The 14,464-nt window shown below is 33.8% G+C and overlaps 2 protein-coding genes across 2 annotated transcripts in view; one reads left to right on the plus strand and one right to left on the minus strand.

The window, feature by feature from the left end:
- LOC133324459 (uncharacterized) overlaps positions 1-6,671 on the minus strand; it is a 40,392-nt gene extending 33,721 nt beyond the window's left edge. The window contains exon 1 of the mRNA XM_061533294.1: positions 6,592-6,671. Coding sequence (XP_061389278.1) covers positions 6,592-6,671 — 80 coding nt within the window. The remainder of the gene's footprint in view (positions 1-6,591) is intronic.
- Positions 6,672-13,545: 6,874 nt separating this feature from the next.
- Positions 13,546-13,844, plus strand: LOC133324460 (uncharacterized). The gene has a single exon (XM_061533295.1). The coding sequence runs from the start codon at positions 13,554-13,556 to the stop codon at positions 13,842-13,844; it is 291 nt and encodes a 96-aa protein (XP_061389279.1). The 5' UTR covers positions 13,546-13,553.
- Positions 13,845-14,464: the final 620 nt, after the last annotated feature.

Genomic DNA, 14,464 nt, shown 5'->3' on the forward strand with positions numbered 1-14,464 from the left:
CGTAGACCCCAAGTCTGTACGATTTTGTAATTTTTCATAGATTTAAGAATGGTTTGTGTTTATGGGTTGTTTTAAATTAGTTCAAATATCTATATAGTTCACACATTTAATTTCGTTCGATTCCATTTCAATGGTCCTCCAAATATGGTATGTCTGTTATATCTACAGGATATTGTACTTATGAGAATCTCTTGTATGTACCCAAAGTGGTGAAGGATATCATATAGTCAGTCCCGTCCGATTGTTGAATTTGCATACTGGTTTATTTTGGGTATATGATGCCGACTGCACTTCATCTTATGGCTTCCCGGAATGTTTTTGAAGAATGATACATCAGAAAGAATTCTTCGTCCTTTGGTATGACTTTATCAGACCTCGAATATAAAAGAACCATAACTATTCATAATGGACTGCAGTCATTTTAACTCGATTTTTACTTTATTTTCATTCCCTTTCGTCACACTCTTTATAGTGATTAAAAATCTTTTTCAAAAAAATCAAATGTATTTTTGTTTGTTAATGTAAATTTTTGTCTATCTATGTCAGACGCCTTAATGTCTGAAGTTCAACGTGTCCATAAAAATTTGCATAAATAGTGGCGAAACGTTGAAGAAAGAGACTTTAAAATGTATTAATTAGGGTTAAATTAATATGAAGACGAATACAAAGTTTTTTTTTATTTTGGATATTTGGTAAAAGGTCGATAAAAGTTCAAGCAAAAATATTTGTAAAATTTTGAGGAATACCTAACATTTTTGCCTTTCGGTATTTCTCATTTTTTATTAATCTCCTATATTTTAAATTTGAAATGACTTGTAAATATTTGGATTTTGTTTTTAATGTATCAATTGGTCTGCTAATTTGAGACTGCCTAGTAATGTGTGCCAAAAATTTTTGTCAAGTTCTATGTAAAATTCTTTTAGAACATTCTAGGATAACTTAAATTGAAATATTTAAAATGTTTTCCAAAATAATAATAAAACCTGTTGTTGTGTAGAAATATGTAAATGAGTTCTTAATAAAAAATTCACGACTATTTGGGTTTGTCCAAATAAGAACTATAATGTCAATTCATATTATATGACTCACTAAAACTAATTGGGTTAACACCCTCCCCATGTATAATTTCACATATGTGTACGAGTATGTAATACATAATAATTAAAATTTGACCAACTTTTGAGAACATCGGTTTCCCCCACTAATCCCCTTTGTATAGAAGATAATGGGAAAGAATGACTACAACTGACAGCTGGCTGACACATAGGAAAAAAATCAATAAATTAATAATTTTGTTTTTTATTGTTATTGAGTTTTTATTTTTTGTTTTATAATTTGTTTGTTTCTCTTTTTATTGTTTTTTGTTTCCATGTTGCAACGTACGTAAAGTAAATGTACGGCGACTTTATCAGATACTGAAGTCCAAAGTAAAATCAATTTAATTCAAGTTAATCGAATCGATTGTGTGACGGGACAACGAACAAAGAAAATTGTATTGAGTTTCTTGTTGTTTGCCGCAGATAGTATTGCAATCAATTAAAGTTGTGTATACATATATGTACTTATATATAAATATACATACGTATAAAAATGTAAGTATACATATTAAATTTGCATATTGTCATAGTGTGAAAATTACAGACAGGTCTCTAGTGTTATTACTTAATAATGGCTGTGAGAGTAGAAATAAATTGTTTATATTAACAATTTTATCGTGATTATGGAAAATAAGATAAATAGAAAATAACCAGCCAATAATAATATGTAATATTATTTTATCTCAACAGGTGACTAAAAATTTTTTCCACCAAAAATAGTTTGTTGTTATAAAAGATTAGGAGATATTGTTATAGAATACCAATATGTATACTTATGATATGCCGTAACCTGTTTTCACATAGAATATGTATATATAGTAGGGGAGACTGAATGTGCCGGCACATTTTTTAGAGCTCTATATCTCAGTTCTTATTCAACAGATATAAAAAAATTATGGCTGGTTATTGTCGTCTGATACTTAATTATAAAGACTAGTGTCAAAAACATATAATAAGTTAGTATTAATAAAAATTTTTTTGTTAAAAAGTCAAAGTCGAATGTACCCCTACCCGGGGTAGCCACTTTGGTTGGAAAATTCTACTAAAACCTTTCAATTATTAAAAAATTATAGTGCCGTTATATGCCATATATTGAACTCACATGGTTTCAACATAGAATTTTATTCCGACGAATATTTCATTTTTTAATATACCCTCCACCTTGTGGTTGAAAATCGTGGGAAGTATATAAACCATGTGGTTATTTATAGAAAAAAAAATAAAACAACAACATTGAAAACAAATATGTTTTTAATGTTTTGTACATTGAAATCGTAACATAATACCCCCATGGAGGTTTGTTTTTATTATTCAATTTTCAAGTGCGTTGTGCGGCCTAATCGTTAACACTCTAAGCGTGCTTGATGAAATCTAACAGCGTACTTTTTGTTTTGGTATTCTTCAGATTTTTGTTCGTACGACCACAACTCTATCTTGAATTGTGCGATAAGAGGAGAAATCGCATGAATGAATGTCACCTCGTGCCATATTTTTGTTGTTTTTTTTTTGTAGAATATAGTATGTGCCCATGAAATTCGCATTCTGACGTGATGTACTATTTGTAAATGGCGTCATGAGGTGATGTTTTAGAAAATGATGATTTTAAGTGTTAATTGATAAGGGCGAAAACACTATATTTTAGAAAGAACATTCTCAGATTTTGGTTTTGGAAAACACAATTTTAAGGTCTCCACCATGGATGGACCATCAAAATAACTTAAATGAGTTGCCATTCTCATAAATTGTCTGCCAGATCTAAATACCAAATTATTGGCACTTAAGTTAGAAACTTCGGCTAAAACTTTGAAGATGACCTTCACTACGAAGAAGTTGTGCACCCACCAAGAACCTGAAATGTCAAATTACAGCCACCTTCACTACGAAGAAGTTGTGCACCCACCAAGAACCTGAAACGTTTCTACAAATATGTTTTTGAAGGACTAAGAACATCGACCCGCACATTTATATGTGATCTATGAGGGGGAAGGGTCTATAATTTGACATTTATTGGTATAATATGTTATGCAATAGCTCATATCAAAGATGGAGAAAGATAGTTTCCGATGGACCCAGAATCCAGGGAGAAATCAATCTGTGTGATAAATCTTGGTTTTAGGATCATATTTTTACCACTCAGTTGTGTATGGTATTTTATATTTTCTAATTGGGATCCGTAGATAAAAAATTTTTGTGTATTTTCTGATACATTATTAATACCTCGTTAAGTTCGGCGCCGGACCATGAGGTGGACATTCAAAGTACCTAAAGCCGATATGGTGTCTTTGGTATGTTAAATTGGTGACAATAGAACATTAAATATAGGGCCTTCAAATAAAGAAAACGTGTACCGACATTTATAATTTTTAGTAGGAAAATTTGACACGCATTGAAAACTTGGGTTCTGCCCTAAACCTAGGTCAATATTGATAGATTTTGGTAGAACAAACTTCTAGGCAATGATAATCAAACCCGTAGCCAAACTCCTCAATATATAAAGGCTATTCTAAAAAGTGGACTAGTATTGATAGGTTGGCAGATGTGTTACGCAATGCCAACCCAAATTAAAACATATATGCTGAAGAAACGTGCTCAAAATACCCAAAATATCAACATTGAGAAGGTATATTTATATGGGTCCTATTCTAAGAAAAGGATCTATATTGTTAATTTTTGGTAGGAAGATTTGTCACACAACAATAATGAAAAATATAAAATCAGAGCAAATACAATTGGAACCTGTCAATAACCTGTCAATAATACCGAAATTTGGGAGAAAGTGGGCTACCCTAAAATGTGGATAAATGTCGATGTTTTTTTGGAGGAAGGTTCGACACCCAAATAGAATTAAAAAAAAATCTGTCACGGGTTTCCATCTTCATCTCAGGAGGATGTGCCTGCGCCAAAGCCTTCGGTTAGTGTTTCACTCGTTGGTAAAATTTCTGGAGTTCGATCTGACTCCTGTACATCTCGAGTTGCTCACGCTCGCGTTTTTCTTGTTCTATCTTCTTTTTTCTAAGAATACGTTTCTCCTCTCTTCTTTTCTCCCAATAATTCTCCATCGCATTACGTGTTGGTACTGTCTGCGGGGTTGCCCTATACACTGCGTTTTTCACATCAGTCGCATTACGACACTTCTGATCGTACCATGGGTTTCTTGATGGTGTACTTTGGTATCTGAGTGTTGCTTTTCTGCAGTTTGTAGTAACGTAATCATCTGATTTACTGACGCCTGCCCTTTCCATTGCATTTCCTGTAAGGCAATAAAATCGGTTTGGTACTTCTTGAGTACATCCGCCAAAGCTAAAACTGCGCCTGTTTTGCGCACATTCCAATTGTAGATTCGCAGATCGTGGTCCTTAATACGTTTGCGGGGGTCGTCAACATTAGGGCGGGTTTGGTTTTCTTTTTCGTTACTTTTGTATAGTGGTAGGAGTTTTCCGAGTGTGGGCTACTAACCCGACGCCTATAATATGCTCTCCACCTAATGGTGGATGATATATAAATTTAAATCATGCCAAAAATAATGATCCTATTTCCGGTGATCTGTCTAGAAGGTTTTTTTATTACCAATTTCGTAATTAAAATTAATATTTCACAAATGTTATCAGTTAAATGAACTCTTGCGCGTTTTTAATCACAACTCTTCTGGCGTGACGTCAAAAAATGTGACATACATTGAGGATGATTAGAATTTTTTTAGGTATTCCACAATTCGAATATGCTGTATCATTGCTAGATGGGATGATTTCCGACACGCCCTATATGAGTATATGTGTCTGTGTCTATTTATATATTAATTTACAAGTTGGTCTGTTACTATGTTTCCGTAAAGCTCTACGGGGTATTTTCTATGTAAATATTTGAGAGATAAGAAATTCTTTGGATTATAAAATGTGCTTGTAAATATAGGAATGCCAAATGGGAAATTAATATCACTCGTTTGGCACTCGGGTTTCTTGGGGAGTAAAAATATATCAACGTTTTATGCTCCATCGCAGGTTGAGAAATAATGTTTTTTTATTTATTTAACTACACCCTTGTGTTCACACACCCAATGTTCAAAAATATGCGTTATTTATGTGGCGACAATCATATCATATGCTTTACACTCTTCCACCGTACGTTTTTAATTTCCCTATTCCCCATTAATTCCCATAATGGCACCCCTATGGCAGGGAATTCCCGTTTCTTAACACTTCTAGTAAAATACTCACTTTTTCTCGGCCCGCTTAAGTTTTATTTAACCGCAAAATAAACAAACATTCAAAACTTGTTTTATTTATTTGCATACAAATGTTCTTATGGTGTTTACAATACAATCGACTTTCTGGCCCTTAAGTTCAACGAGTGGCAGTGGCAGCCAATAAGTCGCTGTTTTTTTTTTTGTGGAATATTTGTAAAAATGCCAAAAAACCTTGGGTCATTTCGTGTACAAATGCAAACAACCTGGCGAACCAACGAACAAGGTCAGCTGTTGAACTTTATCAGAGTGTCAGTCATGTTAGTCGCGTGTAAATAGGAAGTTGTTTTGGGCATTTTGGTTACGCTGACCACAAGAGTGCAAAGAGTATGTGCTGCTAGACGAAAGGGTCCGCATGTAAATAATATGTTTGTGAATATTTAATCATAGCTAAATCGATTGTATGAAAGTTAGCTGAAGAGAAAGTTGCCGCAATTATAAGGGGAAATTTAAAAACAAAATATATAAATGAAAAAATCAATATAATGAAACATGCTATGGTATGAAAATAAAAACGAAGACGTAGCTAAATAATCGAGGTCCTGTCAAATGTAAAAGGTTTGCTTGTAGTTTTCTTCGAAATTTTAGCAAAATTAGTGGAAATAATAACTTTTACTTTGACCCTTTTAAAACGTTTGTTTTTAATAATTTTGTGAAAAGGGGAACGAAAAGACAGACCCCTTCAGAGAGTTGGCTGAGGGTTAACGCATTTATATCAGTAATATTGCCAATGACATACACCTAAAATGCTAGGATTTCTTAATGCGTATATTTTTAAATGTCCCAGAAATGGGAAATATTGGTGCGACTTTTTAGGTTACCTCCCGACGTAAATTTGCCGATACACGTGTCTTCTATTTTTAGCCCCTCTATCATAATTTTTTGAAGTTTCCGGATAATTATCAAACAAAAAAATAAAATATAAATAATTTGTTGCACAGTGTTATCAACAATTCGGAGGTATATTTATATGGAAAACTGTACCAAAACCTATTGAGAATCCTGAAACTTGGGACAATATTGGTAATTTGTCTAGGGGGATTTTTTACACTATAAGTTTCAAAAAATTGAAATCAGAGCAAATTTGTTTAAATAAAAAGTCCAACCTTCCCTAAATTCCGAATTTTGTAATAACGGTACATATAGAGGCTATCCTAAAAAGTGAATCAATGATAATAATTTTTGATAGGAAGATTTGCTAGCCAATGAGTACCCACAATGACAAATTACAATCAATGTGGTTGAAAAACGTACCCAAATTCTCCTAAAATACTGGAAATTGAAGTGTATCGTTTAATGGGGGGTACAACAAAACGTGGTACAGGATGTGACATTGTGGTATAAACATTTAAAAGTTATACCTTAAATATTGTGAGCTCCATCGTGATTCCACTGGCAGATGGTAAATATATGGACTATTTCATGGGTTTCCGGTAATTATTTCAATTTGTTGCATAGTGACAAATTTAAGAGTAATTTCAACATATGGTGGTTACAATTTTAAATTTAGCAAATACGTTAGACAGACTTGTGATGTCTTCAAAACTGAAAGGACATCATGTCTTCAGAAATAATATCCTTAGGTTAGGGACTGTTTTTTTATTATTGGGTGTTATTTCGCCCAATAAAGCATAAAAATGTTTGTGATATTATTCATCTTCTCTTTCGAATCAGTTTTTATCTCCTCAATCAACGTAGTATCATCTTTCATAAGGCATCGGTGGTCAGACCACTTTTTGTTCTTCAAACGACTAAAAAGTGTCGGTCGGTGTTGCCGGCAGATATATGGTTTGTGAAGGTCTAGTGAATTACTATTGAGGTGAAACATTTTTATACCCTACACAACTATGTTGTCAGGGTATAATAGTTTTGCGCAGCCCCAAAAGTTTGTAACGCCACGAAATATTGGTCCTAGACCCACCTTTAAGTATACCGATCGTCATATCTCGACTAGCTGAATCGATCTAAACATATGTGTCCGTCCGTCCGTCTGTCCATTATAATTTGTAAACACGATACAGGCCACAGTTATGGATCAATTTTCACGAAATTTTGCATGTAGGATGGGTTCTGGCCAATGAAAACCCCTATTGTTTTTGGGAAAGATCGGTTAATATTTAGGGGATGAAATGATCGCTCCATGGGCCTCAATAATGGCCCGAACATCGTGAAATTTTGCATGGAGAAGGGGATCGGGCCAAAGAATAAGCATGCCTGTTTTGATAAAGATCAGTCAATATTTAGCGGGTCAAATGAACCCTGACTTTTGTGTGAAAAATCACAAAATTTGTATTCTATAGCGTATATATTTACCCCTGAAGGACATAGACCCGAGAAGTTGATATTATATCCAAGAGGAGTGGTTGACCTTTCAATTAATACCAATTATATTGTTGTATGTGGTATCTCCGTATTCGTATATTATTTAGTAACCCATTATCACTCTAGAGAGCGGAACTATAGCGCTGATCGCTTTGAAATGTTCCATGAGGTTCCAGTTATGGTCAAGGACAACGCCTATAATTTTCGGTAATGATCATATAATAATTTTGGAATGAAGTGTACCAAAAACTTATTTTTTTGTGTTATTTTCGAGTCGATCTATAGAGCACAAATGAAAGCCGAACATCACAACACAACCCACGGTGAAGGGAATCTGGACAATAGCTGTACTGAATACTCGTAATATTTAGAAAATATTTCAGTGTGAGGAAGAGGAGCTTTTTACCACTAATCGGGCAAGAGGGTGAAATATCACGAAATATTGCCCAGGCTCGGAATAAACATCCGCAGAAAATTTGATTTCCGTGGTAGTTGTGTAGGGTATCGTATGGTCGGCCCAGTCCGACTATACTGCTCCGCTCACTGGTTTTTATTAAATTTATAATTTTTCCAAATTGTGACAGTTTATGGAGGAAGTACTAGAGATGATGGACTTTGTGGTAAAGGTACCAGAAGGAGTGGGCCAATGGGTTCTATCTTCGAACTTGATGTGTTCTGTTTGGATTAAACCGGACAGTTCATACGCTTGATATTGGATTTGCAAATGTTCATAATTGACATTTTGTGGGGAGTGACGATAAGTCCCATCTTTGAACTTGATTTATTACTCCCTCTAGAATTTCCATATGTATAATTTGTATAAATATTTAAAGTTATTACCTACATAGATCAATAACCGTGCTACATCTTTACCCATACAAAGTTAGCGCTGTAATTCATTTAAAAATTTGACTATCGTGCGGTTTTAAATTAGTCTATACGGATCTGATCTAGATTTAGGAACTCAAAATTCTATATATACATTAAAATAATTTATATTAAAATCCATGTTGAAAAGATAATTTATATAAAACAATCATAGTAATTTCTTTATAGCATTCGAATGGGTTAAGTATATAATATTGGATATAAAATTCTCAGGTATATGTTTTTTCATTTTTTCACACAAAAGCCTGGGTCACTTTAATCTGCTAAATATTGACCGGTTTTCATTAAAATAGTCCTGCTTATTCTATGGTCAGACCCCTTTCTCTGTATATTGTTCGGGTCAAAATTATGGCCTCTAGAGCGAACGGAAAACAGACAAAAATAATTTTTTTGGTACATTTGATCCTCTTAGTATTAATCGAGCATTACCAAAACATCCGCTCTACATGGAAACCCGTTTTACATATGGCGAATGGTCCATAACTTTTTCCTGTATCGTGTTTACAAATTAAAATGGACAGACGGACACTCATGTATAGATCGATTCAGCTAGTTAAGTTATGACGATCGGTGTTGATGGCGTTTAAATTCCGAACAAAACAAATTAGTTCTTCTTTAAATTGTGTTTTCACATTTTTACTGTGGTAATTTTTTACTGTGGTAATTTTGACGGCACAGTATATGATGATGTGGTGCCACCCATTAGACCTTATTTTATAGGCCATGTAGTGTTGTAAATCTAATTCCATTATATTTTATTCAAATATATGACTTCAATAATAGACTTTTTGTCTCAGAAACATGTCATTGCCTCAGAAACCTGTCCATAGTGCTATGGAGCCAGTTGTTTCGATAAAGTCTCCTTAGGTAAAGGCGGATAATCAATTTTTTAACGATGTTATAATGGTGCGTTATCGGCAAGAGTTCCTTGACAAACTCCATTCAAGACATGATTTAATTATGGGTCTATCTTGTTTACTAAATATCTATCTTGAGGAGTCGGCAAATTTTACCATATCCCTAGAGCATAGTGTGTATAAACGATTGATAATCAGCATCAACATTTATATTTTTAAATAGAAATTTAGTGTAATTACCATCGGGGTGTAAAAAATAATTTTGTTGCCAATGCATTTAAAACAGATCCATCCGATTGCAATCTTTACTTGCATTTATTTAATTATTTTATTTGTTTTCTTTTTTAATTTAATATTTGAAAGAAAAGGACAATGTAACATGGAAAAGGCTAGAGCCGTCAATGTCCGAAAATAAACCATTCCTATTCAAGACATTCGAAAGGTCATTAATACTCGCGTGCTTTCAATTAATATGCGATGATTGTTAATGATGAAAACAATTCAGAAATAGTGGTCATTAATATTAACAATCTATTTAGTTGGGGTCACTACCTTCTCCACGATGCAGAACCTACTACATAGTAAATATCCTATCTCTTTGCATAACGTCAATCGAGGTGACAATTCAGAAATAGTGGTCATTAATATTAACAATCTATTTAGTTGGGGTCACTACCTTCTCCCCGATGCAGAATCTACTACATAGTAAATATCCTAACTCTTTGCATAACGTCAATCAGGGTGACAGCATTACTATATGAATCATTTACTAGTGGCAGACATTTAATACGTGCCTCCATTTGATACATCTTTAATTTGTAAAGTATTTTTTGGTATTTATTTTTCTGTTTCTTGTTTTTTTTTTTTTTTGCTGTCGCTTTGTTGCCATTGAAAGTAATTATAACCAAAAACAAAACATCAGGCCAATTCGAATGCATCACTTGAATTCATAAACAAATTCGTTTTTGATTTGAAGGCAACAGCCTTTGTGGTTATTCTGGTTTGATTTCGAACAACAAATATTTTGCCAATATTCAAGTTCACGCCGATTTGTGTGGTTGGCGGCGAAAAAGCTAAAAGTTTTAACCGGCTTAAAATTATTTGTTATAATATTATTATTGTTATAATATAGAGAACCCTATCGCGACGTGAGTGTGCAGTGATTTTTGTTTTGAAATTTAAATCCTAATAGTGGTGGCATAATTGATTGCAAAAGAACTAAAAAGTTTAAAGGTTTCCATTGCTGGCAATTTTGCTCTTATGACATTTCTTTTTTCCTTACAATATTTTTTTGTATAAAATATAATGTGTGTAATGTTTAGCTGTAAGAGGAAATAAGCCTATATCACCGTGCAATTCTAGTCACGCCACATTTTTGTATGTTTCTTTTGTTTTTGGATTTCGAAAAAAAAACAATATCAATGAAACGTGGTTAATTTTAATAATTACATTGGTAATTGCTCTTTACTGGATATATGCTGTAATATTTCGTAAATACACAAGACCTTGTTTATATCCGCATAAACGCAAATTTTATTCAATTGGTTTGGTAATTTATTGATCGGAAATATAAGAACTATTGTGTGACAAATTGTTGCCCACAAAATCGTTGTTGTTGAAAAAAGTAAAAAAAACACATAAAATCGCAGTCAAGTTCGACCAAACCGTTTTTTTTATACTCTCCACCATTAGGTGGGTCTTCAAATCGGACTGGATATTATATGGAATTAAAAATAAATTATAGATGGAAAATTCGAGGACTACGTCCAAACATTAAACAATATTATACATTTTCAAACAAGAGGTATTTTATCCTCGAAATGTCAACTTATACATAAATCGTTTGGAAGCCGTGCGGTCCGTTAAACGTCAGAATAAATACATATATTGAACATTTTCTACAAATAAATTTTTCATAAACCATGTACACGGGTTTCTAAATTAAAGCTAACTCGATTGAAAATGAGGCAAAAAACATGAACTGGGCAGGAGGATGTAAAAACATAGAATTCTATAACAAATTACCCGCGAACATATTTTACCTTAGGTTGTTTAGAATTGAACAAGGGATATATCGGTTGACGCTTTGCCGTAGTCCATACTTAGATGTTAGCGGCATTTTCGATACTAAGATAAGTCATTTTGCATTTCCCTCCTATGAGTCATTTCGGAGTTTCTGATAGATCGACCAATTTTAAGTATTCTAGAGGTCTTTGCCTTATAAGATCTCATTGTATAAAACCAATCACATTTACCTAGAAACTGTTAACCTATAGATGGGCGAAGGTAACCAAATACGCAACACTCGCTGACGACTTCTTCAGCGTGAATGTTACTCAAAACTGCTTGAGAAGTCTGTTGAGTTAAAGGTTCTCGTTTAGATATCTATGTTGATCAGGAGCAACTCAGAAGTGATTGATAGGTCTGTTGTCTTAAGGGTTCTCGTTTGTATTACTATGTAGATCACGAGCATCTTTTCTGTGGTGCATGTGGTGGAAACCCACCCATAAAACTATGGCTGGAATGATTCTGGTTTGCTATCTAATTCGGCGTTCGCTGCAATTGGGCCTCTGTTACTGAACAACGTGAAAAATTTTGCGGTAGGATTTATGTTTGAATCCTTTTAAAATGCAGCTGGTGCACGAGTTGAAGACGAACGACCTACCGCAAAACCGAACTTTTGGTAAATAGACTCCACTTTTTTATCAAAGAATTGTGTTCAGCGTCAAAGCTAATTTTTTGCTCAATTGTCGATTTTGGTTTGAAGATCTGCCAGAAGCATTGCAAAAGCTACCAATGCATCTAGAAATTGTCACAGATTATAACGAGTGGTTTTATCTAAGTTTAGTCGTTGCACAGGTCAACCTAGGAACCCACAAACCTTAATTAAAAACACGAGTGATTACAATTTCACTCTTTATACCCTTCACCACACTGTGGTACAGGGTATTATTTTAATTTAAATATGGCTACTGGCTGGTTACAATCGGTTTGAAGGTACTGGGCTAAGTGTTGTCGGGTCATTGGTGTTCGACTGGACATGTGTTATGAGCGAGGCCTAAACGTTGTTAACTTTTACCAGTAACCTAAACTGCGGACGAACCACAATCGGTATAAAGGTACTCGGCTAGATATTGTCGGGTCGTTGGTGTTCTAATGGATCTGTCGAGCTGGAGCTGACTATGAGCGTGGAGCTTAGCAAGGAGCGTGGAGTTAGCCTAAACGTTGCTAACTTTCAGCAAAAACTTAGACTGCGGACGAGCCACACATTTTCGTTACTCGTAGTTCGTCAATGTCCGATGTCGATCCCTTCGGTATGGGAAAGAGAAACATATATCTGTATCGTAGTACGAAGTGAATGAGAATTATTGTGCTAAGTAATGGCAAGTTTAGTGATTTTTTTAACGATGTTATTCCCCCTAGATTTTGCAATTTAACGCTTGTAGACTGAGGCTATGTTAAAGCACATATCTATACAGACAAGCATTAAAAACAACATTGAAGCTTTTTTTCGTAAGAAACCGTCGGAGAAGTTGGAAAGTCTATGCCAAAATTGCACCAAGTGAATAGTCAACATTTGTATGACACAATTATTACATGGCAAATTCTAGATATTTTGTTGATGCTTGAGGACATTTGCGTAAAATTTAATATTTACTCCCTCCCTCCCTAATCAAAAAGATTACAAAATCATATTTTAAATTATAAAAATCAATTGAATAGCACCGCAAATACGAGTACATATTGCTCATTTGCTGCAAGACAGGCATAACTCAAAAAAGCACGATTTTGTAGAAAATGCGTTTTAAGTTTTCAATTTACTTACACTTTTAATGGGACAGACGAACTTCTACAGCTTCTCAATTAGAGTGTGTAAGAGATATTTATATGAATTTTTTATACAATATGAGGTCTATTATAGCGAACAATCGTGCATCATTAACTCGAAAATCACGTTTTTTGAGTTATGCCTCTCTTGCAGCAAATGACCGATATGTATATTTTAGTTTTATTTTGTTTAGCTTTAAATTTGTTTATCATCATGCCAAAAAGCTTGCCTTGTTTCTAATTGGACTTTGCACTCTTTCTTTTCCTCTTGCAGATTAATCCACATTTAAACTGTCACCCTCCCCGCAAACGAATTCAACCATGGATATGGCTGGCGGTATACACGATCCCAAATGGAGCTTAGAACGTCGTGAATCATCCGGCCATTTGGTATGGCGCAAAGAATCACCCAGTGCTCGTATACGTTTTCGTTTCGATGTCGAAGTTCTGGAATTCGAAAAACATCCACACGAAGATATGGATCATCATGAGAGTGGAATATCTTTGAGTAATATCTCGTCGACAGTGGTTATGTGTGCAACGTGTGTAGCGGCGGTGGCTGTGAGCGTATTTTTACCTTGGTATTTAATGGAAAAGGCTGGCAATTTTTAAAGGACAAAAAAAAAAAAATAACAAAACAGAAAAAGGAAAACTGATTCTTATGTTACTTACTTACTATGCGATAAGAATTAGGCTCAAAACTAAAGAGGACTTGTATAAAATACGTGTCCATGTGTATGTAAAAATAGTCTGTATGTAATTTTGTATTTTATGGTATGGCAAAAACAAAAAACAACAACAAATTAGTTTTAAATTCTTTCAAAGAAACTTAAATTAGGGCCTTCAGTCAGTGATGGCGTTTAATAACAACATGCAACACCTGGTTGCAAGTAAAACTAGTTTGTGTGTAATTTATCTGTTAACTTCAGATATATCTGTGATGGAAGTAACCTAGTTATGTAAATATGTATATGATAATTGTATGTATTTTGATTTAATATTTTCAATATTTTATTTTGATTTTTATGTAAATTGTGGGTTTTGTGGCTTAAACTGAAAATGGTCTTAGGGTACTATTCAATTGAAATCGATTTAAAAAAATTATACTGGTTATTGTGAGAGATACATATATTTGTTTACAAATCTTTGATTTAAATACCAATCCGTCCAATAATTTTCAAATAATTTTTAATTTTTCTGTTTTATTTGATAACAAACCAAAACTATTTGGG

This window comes from Musca vetustissima, unplaced genomic scaffold (genome assembly GCF_032173495.1).
Source record: "Musca vetustissima isolate MV318-11 ecotype Yass unplaced genomic scaffold, APGP_CSIRO_Mvet_v1 utg5482, whole genome shotgun sequence".
Classification (NCBI taxonomy): Eukaryota; Metazoa; Arthropoda; class Insecta; order Diptera; family Muscidae; genus Musca; species Musca vetustissima.

Bases quoted from the DNA above. Each gene is read 5' to 3' on its own strand.
- LOC133324460 (XM_061533295.1), top strand. From the start codon at position 13,554: ATGGATATGGCTGGCGGTATACACGATCCCAAATGGAGCTTAGAACGT.